This window comes from Salmo trutta, chromosome 18 (genome assembly GCF_901001165.1).
Source record: "Salmo trutta chromosome 18, fSalTru1.1, whole genome shotgun sequence".
Taxonomy (NCBI): Eukaryota; Metazoa; Chordata; class Actinopteri; order Salmoniformes; family Salmonidae; genus Salmo; species Salmo trutta.
The window spans coordinates 25,617,400-25,631,473 of NC_042974.1; the positions used below are offsets into that span (position 1 = coordinate 25,617,400).

General features: G+C 44.9%; 1 protein-coding gene across 1 annotated transcript in view; it reads left to right on the forward strand.

Moving 5' to 3' along the window:
* LOC115153073 (tetratricopeptide repeat protein 7A) overlaps nucleotides 1–11,616 on the forward strand; it is a 40,453-nt gene extending 28,837 nt beyond the window's left edge. Inside the window, exons 20-21 of the mRNA XM_029698121.1 lie at nucleotides 1,268–1,470; nucleotides 10,177–11,616. Coding sequence (XP_029553981.1) covers nucleotides 1,268–1,470; nucleotides 10,177–10,395 — 422 coding nt within the window. The 3' untranslated portion in view covers nucleotides 10,396–11,616. The remainder of the gene's footprint in view (nucleotides 1–1,267; nucleotides 1,471–10,176) is intronic.
* The last annotated feature ends 2,458 nt before the right edge of the window (nucleotides 11,617–14,074 follow it).

Below are 14,074 nucleotides of genomic sequence, written 5' to 3' on the forward strand. Positions count from 1 at the left end.
TCATCATTTCCTGCCTCAAATCTCACATCTTGATCGGCCCAATAGGCAGGCAGCACGAACACACACAGCACTTCTCCTCTCCTCAGGGCAGGACACAACCACCCAGCATGACCTGGCTCCACACACACACACACACACACACACACACACACACACACACACACACACTATGCATGATCTCACACACACTCACATGTAGGCACAGAGAAGGGACTATTGTAGGTGAATTTGTTAATATTATTCGTGTTCTCCATTATGATGTCAAGCCCAGGTGAGGAATATGAACAATTGTTTATAGAAAATGGGATCCGGAATAGTGGTTTTATATTTTTTCTGAGTAGCGTTATTTGAGGGCATAATAGCGTGCACAAATAGCTCCCATCTGTGACCACTTTGAAAAACAGATAAACAAACATTCACACACACTTTACTTGGCTACCGCATAAAGGCATATATGGTGTTGGCAAACACACACACACACACACACACACACACACACACACACACACACACACACACACACACACACACACACACACACACACACACACACACACACACACACACACGCGCAGGCTAAGTGAATGTGTTTTAGGCAAGCCTCCCCTCAAGAGTTTCTAATGGTTAAGCTGTCAGTCACTCTGGTGTCCACTCTCCCCCAGAGACAGCTCTATCCCAATGTCCTGCCCTCCATTGGTCAGTGGTGGCCTGAGGGAGGGGCCTGTGGACGGCCCACTATCCGGCCCACTATCCAGCCTGTAATTGGCCAGTGTGGTGCTTGCGGGTGTGTCTGTGCTGAGGGCAGTCTGGGGTTTGTCTTGAGCCACAGCAGCAGCATGCAATGCCCTTATTTAGGCATGAGCCTCATTACTTCCCAGGCACTGCATTCTGGTCTTGTTTGTGTGTCTGTCAGGGTAAATATGCGTCTGTATCTCTGTGCCTATGACTGAATCTTCTTTCAGTCCATTATGTGGGTATGTGTCCAATGTCATGTTGGTACAGTATGTGTCATTTCCTCTGTTGCGACATATTCCCCAAGTCAACCTTGTGAATGAGAATGAGTCCTGAATCAACATACCTGGTAAAACAAAGAGAAATGAAACAAGAATCATTGATGTCGAACGATGGTGGCCGTGCAGTTGGTGATGTGACGTTTTAGCCTGGCTCTATCAGCACATACTGTTGTCAGCTGTCTCAACCGATGCTCAAGCTCTCTCCCCCCCCCCTCTCTCTCTCTCTCTCGCCTCCCGCCATCTCTCTCCCATAGGAGAGTTGTTCATGGCAGAGGGGCGTGTGAAGGAGGCCCAGTTCTGTGTGCAGGAGGCAGCTGTGCTCTTCCCCAACTCCCACTCCGTGCTGCTGCTAAGGGGCCGTCTGGCCGAGTTCAAAGGGAACCAGGACGAGGCCAAGGGTTTGTACGATGAAGCCCTGGCCATCCACCCCAACGGACACCGCATACTGCTGCACCTGGTAAGAGAGAGAGAGAGACACACATACGGGTAACACAGTTTTGGTGAGACACATACATGCACACACACAGTCCTGGTAAGAGTCACACACACAAAGACCTGGGGCACATCAACAGGCCTATTATCCTCAGTAATGACAGATAACCATCTTGAAAATATTTCCTGTGAGCCACAGCACTCTGTAATAAATGGTCCAATCATAAAGAGTCCCAGATCTCCCTCTCCCCCCTCATCTCCTGGAGTGGTGTGTGTGTGTGTGTGTGTGTGTGTGTGTGTGTGTGTGTGTGTGTGTGGGGGGGGGTTGCTCGTGGCTTCCATATTTGGCCAGTGGGAGTACCAATCCCTGGGGTGAGGAGCTGAAACACAGCCAGCTGGCACTGGCCCACTGTCTCCTATGACAGATGTGTGTCTGTATCACTGTGAGTGCGTGTCACTGTGTGCGAGTGTGCGCCTGCATGTGTGTTTCTGTGCGTATGTGTACAGAACAGCATGTTATGTGGAGTATGGCCAATCCTGATCGCTCCAATCCAAGTATTACAATTCAGAACCACTACTGCAGTTTCTCCTCTGAGAGACAGTATCTCCAGTTAGGATGGGACCTTTTTAAATGTGTGTGGGTGCGGTAGGTTCCCCACAATGCCCATTCAATTCGCTGTCTCTGCCTGTCTCTCTGCCTGTACTAGTTTGCTGGATAAGAGCGTCTGCTAAATGACGTAAATGTAATGTAAATGTTTTGGTGTTCATCCTATCCCTTAACCTTGGCGGCCATTTTGACATGGTCCTGTTCTCGTTTTATGAGCTTTGTTTACAAGCAAGCTAATAATAACTTGGTTTAACGAGCTACGGTAATTAGAAATGCAGCTAGCTCAACACCGTTTAACGGATGTTCTCCAGACTTGCTCGCTCTTCCGCTCGCTGCCTAGCAACAGCTCGTTCCCTCCATCTTTCTGGGCGTTACCCCAAAATATCCTCCCCCAACTCCCCAACAAAACAGTGTTATACGGTGATGATGTAGTCTATATTCAACATAACCAGCGGGTTACACCAAGGGAGAGGCTTAACCAGACAATGCTATTTTTAGGTTCATTACAGTATTATTAGATTCACTCTGCCTTTACAGTATTATTAGATTCACTCTGCCTTTACAGTATTATTAGATTCACTCTGCCTTTACAGTATTATTAGATTCACTCTGCCTTTACAGTATTATTAGATTCACTCTGCCTTTACAGTATTATTAGATTCACTCTGCCTTTACAGTATTATTAGATTCACTCTGCCTTTACAGTATTATTAGATTCACTCGGCCTATACAGTAGTATTAGATTCACTAGGTCTTTATACTGTTTGTCAGTCCTATACTCTGTTCTCACACCACCAGCCACAGGAACATGAGGTGTTGGTGTGGGTGTGTGACTGACGTGTAAAGTATGTGTCTGTGTGTGTGTGGGTGTGACTGATGTGTAAAGTGTGTGTGACTGACTGATGTGTAAAGTATGTACAGTTGAAGTCAGAAGTTTACATACACCTTAGCCAAATACATTTAAACACAGTTTTTCACAATTCCTGACATTTAATCCAAGTAAAAATTCCTTGTCTTAGGTCAGTTAGGATCACCACTTTATTTTAAGAATATGAAATGTCAGAATAATATTAGAGAGAATGATTTATTTCAGCTTTTATTTCTTTCATCACATTCCCAGTGGGTCAAAAGTTTACATACACTCAATTAGTATTTGGTAGCATTGCCTTTAAATTGTTTAATTTGGGTCAAATGTTTCAGGGAGCCTTCCACAAGCTTCCCACAATAAGTTGGGTGAATTTTGGCCCATTCCTCCTGACAGAGCTGGTGTAACTGAGTCAGGTTTGTAGGCCTCCTTGCTCGCATATGCTTTTTCAGTTCTGCCGACACATTTTCTATAGGATGGAGGTCAGGGCTTTGTGATGGCCACTCTAATACCTTGACTTTGTTGTCCTTAAGCCATTTTGCCACAACTTTGGAAGTATGCTTGGGGTCATTGTCCATTTGGAAAACCCGTTTGCGACCAAGCTTTACTTCCTGACTGGTGTCTTGAGATGTTACTTCAATATATCCACATAATTTTCCTTCCTCATCATGCCATCTATTTTGTGAAGTGCACCAGTCCATCCTGCAGCAAAGCACCTCCACAACATGATGCTGCCACCCCCGTGCTTCATGGTTGGGATGGTGTTCTTCGGCTTGCAAGCCTCCCCCTTTTTCCTAAAACATAACAATGGTCATTATGGCCAAACAGTTCTATTTTTGTTTCATCAGACCAGAGGACATCTTTGTCCCCATGTCTTTGTCCCCATGTGCAGTTGCAAACCGTAGTCTGGCTTTTTTATGGCGGTTTTGGAGTAGTGGCTTCTTCCTTGCTGAGCGGCCTTTCAGGTTATGTCAATATAGGACTCGTTTTACTGTGGATATCGATACTTTTGTACCTGTTTCCTCCAGCATCTTCACAAGGTCCTTTGCTGTTGTTATGGACTTGATTTGGACTTTTCGCACCAAAGTACATTCATCTCTAGGAGACAAAACGCATCTCCTTCCTGAGTGGTATGACGGCTGCGTGGTCCCATGGTGTTTATACTTGCGTACTATTGTTTGTACAGATGAACGTGGTACCTTCAGGTGTTTGGAAATTGCTCCCAAGGATGAACCAGACTTGTGAAGGTCTACAATTTATTTTCTGAGGTCTTGGCTGATTTCTTTTGATTTTCCCATGATGTCAAGCAAAGAGGCACTGAGTTTGAAGGTAGGCCTTGAAATACATCCACAGGTACACCTCCAATTGACTCAAATTATGCCAATTAGCCTAACAGGAGCTTCTAAAGCCATGACATAATTTTCTGGAATTTTCCAAGCTGTTTAAAGGCACAGTCAACTTAGTGTATGTAAACTTCTGACCCACTGGAATTGTGATACAGTGAATTATAAGTGAAATAATCTGTCTATAAACAATTGTTGGAAAAATTACTTGTGTCATGCACAAAGTAGATGTCCTAACCGACTTGCCAAAACTATAGTTTGTTAACAAGAAATGTGTGGATTGGTTGAAGTTTTAATGACGCCAACATAAGTGTATGTAAACTTCCGAATTCAACTGTATGTGTGTGATACATTATGAAAGCCACTGTAGGTAGTGTGACTCATCCCCAGGGCCAATTGGTTGGGTGTATTTTAGGATGGGTAGTGATGCCTGGGTTGGGAAGCCAGTGGAGCTGATCTTCCCTGCCCTGCCTTCTTCCTGACTCTGCTGTTTAAATGATTCTCACCACAACTCTCAACGTCCTCCACATCCCAGCACCTCTGCTCCTCTCTCCTCTGTTCTGCTGGCTGCTTATCTGTGTGTCAGTTAGCTACACGCAGGCCTCTTCTCACTGAACCAGCTGCTCTCTTCATCTCTGTCTCTTTCTCCTTTCTTCTACTCACACAGACACACATATATTTTCACAGAAGGATGCAGACACACACACTGACGCATACAGATATACGGTCAAGGACAATCACTTCATCTCATAGAATGAATTGGGTTTTCAGTGATCCAATGCCCCCCCACCCCCCACTCTCTCTTTCTCTCGGTCTCTCTTCTCTCTGGATGGGGGTGGCTGGCAGCTCATTTGATAATGCAAATACATTATTTATAACACTTCGCTCCTTCTCGGGCTCTTTATGGGATTGCCTAGCAACCAGGGAAATATATTCTATTGAGCAATACCTCTGATGACCAGCTAGAGAGAAAGATAGGAGGAGGGGAGCTGGCTTGTGCCTGTTCGCCTATGTGGTGCATGTGTTCACCTCTTTTTCTCCGTCTGTCTTTTTCCCTCTCTCTCTCTCTCTCTCTCTCTCTGCGTTCTCCCTCCCTCTCGTTCTCTTTCTTTGTTTCGTTTTCTTTCATTCTTTCGCTTCTCTCTCCCCTCCCCCATCTCTCTCCCTCTTTCTCTCGTTAGCTGAATGGGCGTATACTTTAGTGATTGGATTAGCTGGTTCAGCTTGTGTAGTGTTGACATAAGGTGTCTCATATCGGTTGGCTCCCCTGGGTGTATGAGTCAGGTCAGGTCACGAGCAGGTTAGTCCTTTTCCGGAGCGCCCTGAATCTGGCAAGACTAGGGTCAAGCGGGCAGGCGGAGAGACAGGGAGGGGGAGATAAAGAGCGGTGACAGAGACAGAGCTACCAAAGGGCTACTAGCGATAACTAAGGCTTCCAGCGATATGGCTTTTTGGGAATAGGGCATTGCAAGGCCAGGGCCCAAGTAATCGTAGCTCACTCTCAGCCCAGCTCCGCCAGCTCAACCAGGCAGGCAGGGATTACATCGCCGCCACATCTCTGATAGGATTAGTGGGTTCAGGTGTGGGGCGCCACGCTGGGTCACGGCCCGGGCCATCAGGGCACCAAGGGGATGAGCCTCATATACATACTACTGGCACAGGGCCCTCTCTGCCTGTCTTTTACTCTCTCGCTCTGTCTAGTTGTCCCTCAATTTCTCTACTGCTGTCTCTTCCTCTCTCCTCTTTCTCAATCTTTCTCTGTTTCCCTCTCTCTCTACTGCTCTCTCCCCTCCTCTCTCTAAACACAGGGTTTGTTTTCCTCTGCCTTGTTTACGGCTCAGTATAGGGTGTTTATTTCATTGAACCATTGACCTAAGAGGATTAGACTTAGCAGCATCATGTAAACCCCGAGGAGAGGAAATACAGTGGTGAACCCTCACTGCCTCACTGTGTGTGCGTGCGTGCGCCAGAAACTTCAAAGAATGGAAGAATTGAAACTTGAGAACCGACTCTTAGGTGGTTATTTCCCATAAGTCCCAGAGTGTAAGTCCTGGTGACAGTAGGGTAGTGGAATGGCAACGATTTGATCAAAGACCCGCTGGCAGTGTGAGATGAGAACGCCAGTGCCTTAACAATGGCAACACACCCACCGTGTGATTATACTGCATCTTCCACTGTGTCTCTGCACCCCACCTAAGATCTCCTTCTTTCTTTTCTCCAGTTCTGGTCAGTAGCATTGAGAGAATACAGTAACAACTGTAGGAAAAGGAGTGAGAGAGTATGGAGTTACAGCAAAGAGGAACTTGAGAGACAGAGGGAGCAGAGCATCCTCATTGGAGGTTGCGTCAGAGCCCCTAGACAGCTCTCTGAGTTTCAGCCCAATTAATCTGGGGCTTGTGAGCAGAGCCTGCATAACAAGACTCGTCTGTTTGACCTCAGGCAAGCCCTGCACTGGAGGCTGTGTGTGTGTGTGTGTGTGTGTGTGTGTGTGTGTGTGTGTGTGTGTGTGTGTGTGTGTGTGTGTGTGTGTGTGTGTGTGTGTGTGTGTGTTCATGCCGTTGGTCGGTTGCGTGATACCCTGTTATGCTGCTGGGCTCCGGAGACACACAGAGAGAAGTTCTAAAGAGACATGTCACGCTGGGCTGACCACTACTGCCCTCTCACACAGCCACAAACACACACACCGACACAAAGACACACATAGGGAGTAGTCATCCTCATCACACGCACACCCCATCCTTTCTGGAAATGCCTCTGGCTGCAATCACCCGACACGCCAGTGCAAATGAAGAGTTGGGACAAACAGGAGCTTTAACTAGCAACATCTGATCCTTTTAGGCAGCTGGACATGGCTTCCCCTCCCCTGTTTTTGTGTGTCCCATTAAGACCCAAATGTCCCATAGTGCCCCTCTGACGCTGTCTAGTGTCAGAGGGTTCTCATGAGCTGTGTTCGAATACTCATACCTCCCACACTAACCGTACTATTTGCGACGTGAATTGAGTATATAGTATGCTTATTAGTCATAGTATGGATATAGTTAGTATGCCAAAATTTCCGGACACTATTTCCGTACTTTAGGGCCCATAATGCAGTTCTTCGGGAAATGGGCGTGGCTTCACATCGTTTTCAAATTTGAAGAAAATGGTGGAAAATATGCAGCTGAAGTCCAACGACAGCGAATACAAATTAATTGCTTTAACTAATTATGACAAATGTTAACAAAATGTTGAGCAATGTAATAAAGTAATTACTTTTCAAATAAGTTACCTTACACGTTACTGTGGCTGATAATTTGTTGTGCTACGATGTCCTTACGAATCACATAGCATATCGTTACAGCAGTATGTACCACTATATTAACTATAGGCTAACTAACTACCCAGCGTTTATTGACTTGATTATTCCCGTCATTCTTAGCTTAGCTAAATGGTAAAGTCGTTGTGCGTTCTCAATGATATTCGGGTGCTTTCGTAAATTCGCTCTGGCTATCTACTCCGATTTCAGAGCACTCTCGTCGGAGTGTACTAGAGGCAGAGCGCAGAATAATGAATTTACGAGCGCTCAACATAGGTTGAATATGGCCGGTGTCAGTTAACGTCGGCAAGAAAAGCGTAATTAAAACAGTTTTTGTGGATAAGATGAAAACTGCATAACCAGCTCTGCTAGGGCGAGTAAAATGGTCAGAGTGGTCACTCTCATTTGTGTCTGTAAGTAACTAGCAAGCTAACCAACGTTAGCTTGAGTGCTTGACTGCCGTTGTAAGGTCAGAACGCGTCCCACCTAGTCAACAGCCAGTGGAATCGCGTGGCGCGAAATACAAATACCTCATAAATGCAATAACTTCAATTTCTCAAACATATGACTATTTTACACCATTTTAAAGACAAGACTCTCGTTAATCTAACCACATTGTCCGATTTCAAAAAGGCTTTACAGCGAAAGCAAAACATTAGATTATGTCAGGAGAGTACCCTGCCAAAAATAATCACACAGCCATTTTCAAAGCAAGCATATAAAAGCCAAGACCACAGCTAAATGCAGCACTAACCTTTGATGATCTTCATCAGATGACACTCCTAGGACATTATGTTATACAATACATGCATGTTTTGCTCAATCAAGTTCATATTTATATCAAAAACCAGCTTTTTACATTAGCATGTGATGTTCAGAACTAGCATACCCACCGCAAACTTCCGGTGAATTTACTAAATTACTCACGATTAACGTTCACAAAATACATAACAATTATTTTAAGAATTATAGATACAGAACTCCTTTATGCAATCGCGGTGTCAGATTTTAAAATAGCTTTTCGGCGAAAGCACATTTTGCAATATTCTGAGTAGATAGCCCGGCCATCACGGCTAGCTAATTTGACACCCACCAAGTTTGGCCCTCACCAAACTCCGATTTACTATAAGAAAAATTGGATTACCTTTGCTGTTCTTCGTCAGAATGCACTCACTCCCAGGACTTCTACTTCAACAACAAATGTTGTTTTGGTTCCAAATAATCCATAGTTATATTGAAATGGCTCCGTTTTGTTCGTGCGTTCAGGTCACAATCCGAAGGGTGACGCGCGAGCGCATTTCGTGACAAAAAAATGCAAAATATTCCATTACCGTACTTCGAAGCATGTCAAACGCTGTTTAAAATCAATTTTTATGTGATTTTTCTCGTAAAATAGTGATAATATTCCAACCGGGCGGCGTTGTATTCATTCAAAGACTGAAAGAAAAACATGGAGTCGTCTCGTGGATGCGCATCTCCAGTGTCATTGTTCCCTGCCTGACCACTCACAAAAACTCCTGCTGTTTTTCAGAGACGTCATTCCACTTTTTGGCGCCTTCTGAGAGCCAATGGAAGCCTTAGAAAATGTCAATTTACAGCAGAGATGCTGTATTTTTGATAGAGATGCCACAGAAGGAGAACAAATTGTCAGACAGGGCACTTCCTGTATGGAATCTTCTCAGGTTTTGGCCTGCCATATGAGTTCTGTTATACTCACAGACACCATTCAAACAGTTTTAGAAACGTTAGAGTGTTTTCTATCCAAATCTACTAATTATATGCATATTCTCGTTTCTAGGCAAGAGTAGTAACCAGTTTAAATCGGGTACGTTTTTTATCCGGCCCTGCAAATACTGCCCCCTAGCCCCAACAGGTTAAATCAACCCTACTCTTCGGCCAGAGCGCTCTGAGAGCGAAACGTTCTGAATTTACAAACTGAAAATCTGACAACACTCGGAATTTACCAGTGCACTCTGGCACTCCAGATTGAATTTAAGAACACACCCGAAGTCCTAAAATGTCTAACTAGTAATTTGTTACGCTAACTAACTAGCAAGAGGTTGCATAGCAACAGCATCAACATCCGGTAGACCGGCGAAGTGCTAGTACGCTCAACTGAAAGGATACTGTTCCATTTACAGTACTAAAATGAACTAATAGTATGTAGTATATACTCATTAAGTATGTAGTATACAGTATGTTAGTATGGTATTCGAACACAGCTATGGTTTAGATATGGCCAAAGCTTGATCCAAAGTTACAGATGTAGGATCTTAATTTAAACCAGTTTGCTACTGCAGGAAAATAATCCTGCAGCAACAGGAAATGTGAATTATTATTATGTGGATTATAACTAATGGACATTTTTAGTAGGAGTTGATACATTTTTCATAAGAGCAAATCAAGTCTGACATTTTTAAAGTGGAAATTACACATTTTACAAACCTTTTTAAATCTTGACTACACCACAAGTTTGCATTTCCTGCAACAAAAGAGTGATCAAATTAAGATCTTACATCTGTAAATCTGTCTCTCTCTGTAATCTCTCAATTACTTATCCCCCATTCAAACTCACCTTTCATCACTTCACCTCCTCCTGTTTCCTGCCTTCCCCTCCTCAGGGCCAGTTGTTGGTGCGGTGTGGGCGTGTGGGTCTGGGGGAGAAGGTGCTGCGGGATGCGGTGCAGGCCCAGAGCACGTCCCACGAGGCGTGGAGCGGCCTGGGGGAGGCCCTGCAGTCACAGGGCAGCAGCCAGGCTCCAGACTGCTTCCTCACAGCCCTGGAGCTGGAGTCCTCCTGCCCCATCAGGCCCTTCACCATCATACCCCGCGAGCTGTGAGGAGCAGACAGAGGGTACTACTGTATTACACACTCACATACACATGCGTATGATCATTTACACGTGCAAATTGGTGCAATATATCTTCTTTTGCCCTTTTTCACTCGTTTTGCTCTCTCTCTCTCTCGCTCTCTCTCTCTCCCCCTCTCTCCTCCCTTCCCCATCTCCCTTTTATCTACTCTCCTCATCTTTATCTATGTCTATGCACTCATAATAATCGCTCACATGCATTCATAGGCAAGTCAAGTGTATGGTGACACTGTTATACAGACCGTATACATCCACTACACTGTTATACAGACCGTATACACCCACTACACTGTCATACAGACCGTATACACCCACTACACTGTCATACAGACCGTATACACCCACTACACTGTTATACAGACCGTATACACCCACTACACTGTTATACTGACCGTATACACCCACTACACTGTCATATAGACCGTATACACCCACTACACTGTTATACTGACCGTATACACCCACTACACTGTTATACAGACCGTATACACCCACTACACTGTCATACAGACCGTATACATCCACTACACTGTTATACAGACCGTATACACCCACTACACTGTCATACAGACCGTATACACCCACTACACTGTCATACAGACCGTATACACCCACTACACTGTCATACAGACCGTATACACCCACTACACTGTCATACAGAGCGTATACATCCACTACACTGTTATACAGACCGTATACACCCACTACACTGTCATACAGACCGTATACATCCACTACACTGTCATACAGACCGTATACACCCACTACACTGTCATACAGACCGTATACACCCACTACACTGTTATACAGACCGTATACACCCACTACACTGTTATACAGACCGTATACACCCACTACACTGTCATACAGACCGTATACATCCACTACAACACTGTCATACAGACCGTATACATCCACTACACTGTCATACTGACCGTATACACCCACTACACTGTTATACAGACCGTATACATCCACTCTCAGGGATCATTCCTATAGTATCATTCCATGTTCTTCTCATTGACTCAGACCCTTCAGCCTGTGTATGTAACTGACATAATCCATTATGTTCAAATCACTGGTTGTTTGTATTGTATATTTCTGTATTATTAATATTATGATTCATTGTGTGTGTGTGTGTTTTAAATTCATTTGTCCATCTTTGTCCTCATAAACAATGACTTAAATCACTGGGATTGTGCATCTTCATCTGTCTTGTCACTTGTGACTAATCTTCATCACTTCCCAGTGCCTAACCACATTAATATGGGCAGTGGGACTCGAGCTGCTATCTTATGTAATACTGCCAGCGCAGTTTCTGCCATGAAACTCACAACCCCCTCTCTTTCTGCTCTCTCACTACCCCCTCTCTCCTCTATCCTCTTTCTCTCTCTGTATCCTCTCTCTCCTTTCTCTCTGCTCTCCCTCGCCATTGCTGTGTCTCTCTCTATCTCTCACTCCCTACCCCTCCCTCTCTCTACTCTCTCTCCTCTTTCTCCGCCTGATGTGATGTGGCCTGGTTGCCTAGCAGCCATCCCGTGTTTGAGTAACGGGGGAAGCGGAGAGATATCTAGTCTGTTTGGCAACATAGGCTGCTGTAATCAATGGCTCTGTGTTCTACATTGATTTCTGTTTCAAGAAGAAGAATCCCAGTCCCCTCTCTGCAAGCACAATGTATTAACCCTTTCACACCCCACAATAGAGTTATGACTAAAACGTATCAAAGTCTTTCTGTTTCATATAGGCCTACTTTGCTCACACATGATCAAAAGCCACATGCAGGTCCGTATTTTATGTTGATGATAGATCACCCACCGTCACTATTTTCTTCCAATCCCTGTCTCTACTACTTCCATCACCCTCCACCACTCACTCCCCCTGTCCTTCCACTCATTAGCCCGTGTGTGACACCTGCGCCGGGCTGGTTTATGGGAGATGAATGGCCTAATCCAGGGGTTTTCAAATCTCTCCTCGGGGACCACCAGACATTTCACTATTTTGTAGCCCTGATCTAGTTCACCTGATTCACCAGTCAAGGGCTTGATAATTAGTTGACAAGTTTAATCATGTGCGCTAGCTTGAATAGATCAAATACATGGAATGGCTGGCGGACCCCAAGGAGAGGTATAAAAAGCACTGGCCTAATCCGAGCGGATGTGAAGTGATCTATAATGTAGCTCGGTCAGGACAAGGCTGGTAAAAGAAGACAGATTAAAGAATGGGCCAGCCTGCCGCAAAGCCTCTCAGGATGACATCAGCTGATGAAGGGCTCAGGGCAGTTCTGCTCATCACCCGGCCAGTCCAGACTGAATAATTAGCCTACGTGACATCTAAAACACTTTACAGTGCCTTCAGAAAGTATTCACTTTTTCCACGTGTTGTTGTGTTACAGCCTGGATGGATTCAATTGTCACTGACCTAGACACAATACCCCATAATGTCAAAGTGTAATTATGTTTTTTGAAATTTTACAAATTTTACAAATTAATAAAAAATGAAAAGCTGAAACGACTAGAGTCAATAAGTATTGGCAAGCCTAAATGCAAGCCTTCAGAAAGTATTCAGACCCCTTCACTTTTCCACATTTTGTTAGGTTACAGCCTTATTCTAAAATGTATTAAAAAAATATAAATCCCCTCATCAATCTACACACAATACCCCATAATGACAAAGAAAAACAGGTTTTTAGAAGTTTTTGCAAATGTATTAAAACAAAAAAACAGATCACATTTACATAAGTATTCAGACCCTTGACTCAGCGCTTTGTTGAAGCACCTTTGGCAATGATTACAGCCTCGAGTCTTCTTGGGTATGACGCTACAAGCTTGGCACACCTGTATTTGGGGAGGTTCTCTCATTCTTCTCTGCAGATCCTCTCAAGCACTGTCAGGTTGGATGGGGAGTGTTGCTGCACAGCTATTTTCAGGTCTCTCCAGAGATGTTCGATCAGGTTCAAGTCCGGGCTATGGCTAGGCCACTTAAGGACATTCAGAGACTCCTGCTTTGTCTTGGCTGTGTGCTTAGGGTCGTTGTCCTGTTGGAAGGTGAACCTTCGCCCCAGTCTAAGGCTGGTACCAGGTTTGTGGTATGAGGTTTCCTCCAGACGTGACGCTTGGCATTCAGGCCAAAGAGTTTGATCTTGGTTTCATCAGACCAGAGAATCTTGTTTCTCATGGTCTGAGAGTTTTTAGGTGCCTTTTTGGCAAACTCCAAGCGGGCTGTCATGTGCCTTTTACTGAGGAGTGGCTTCCGTCTGGCCACCCTAGCATAAAGGCCAGATTGGTGGAGTGCTGCAGAGATGGAAGGTTCTCCCATCTCCACAGAGGAACTCTAGAGGTATGTCAGAGTGACCATCGTGTTCTTGGTCACCTCCCTGACCTGGGCCCTTCTCCCCCGATTGCTCAGTTTGGCCAGGTGGCCAGTTCTAGGAGTCTTGGTGTGGTTCCAAACTTCTTCCGTTTAAGAATGATGGAGGCCACTGTGTTCTTGGGGACCTTCAATGCTGCAGAAATGTTTTGGTACCCTTCCCCAGATCTGTGCCTCGACACAATCCTGTCTTTGAGCTCTACGGACATTTTCTTCCACCTCATGGCTTGATTTTTGCTCTGACATGCACTGTCAACTGTGGGACCTTATATAGACAGGTGTG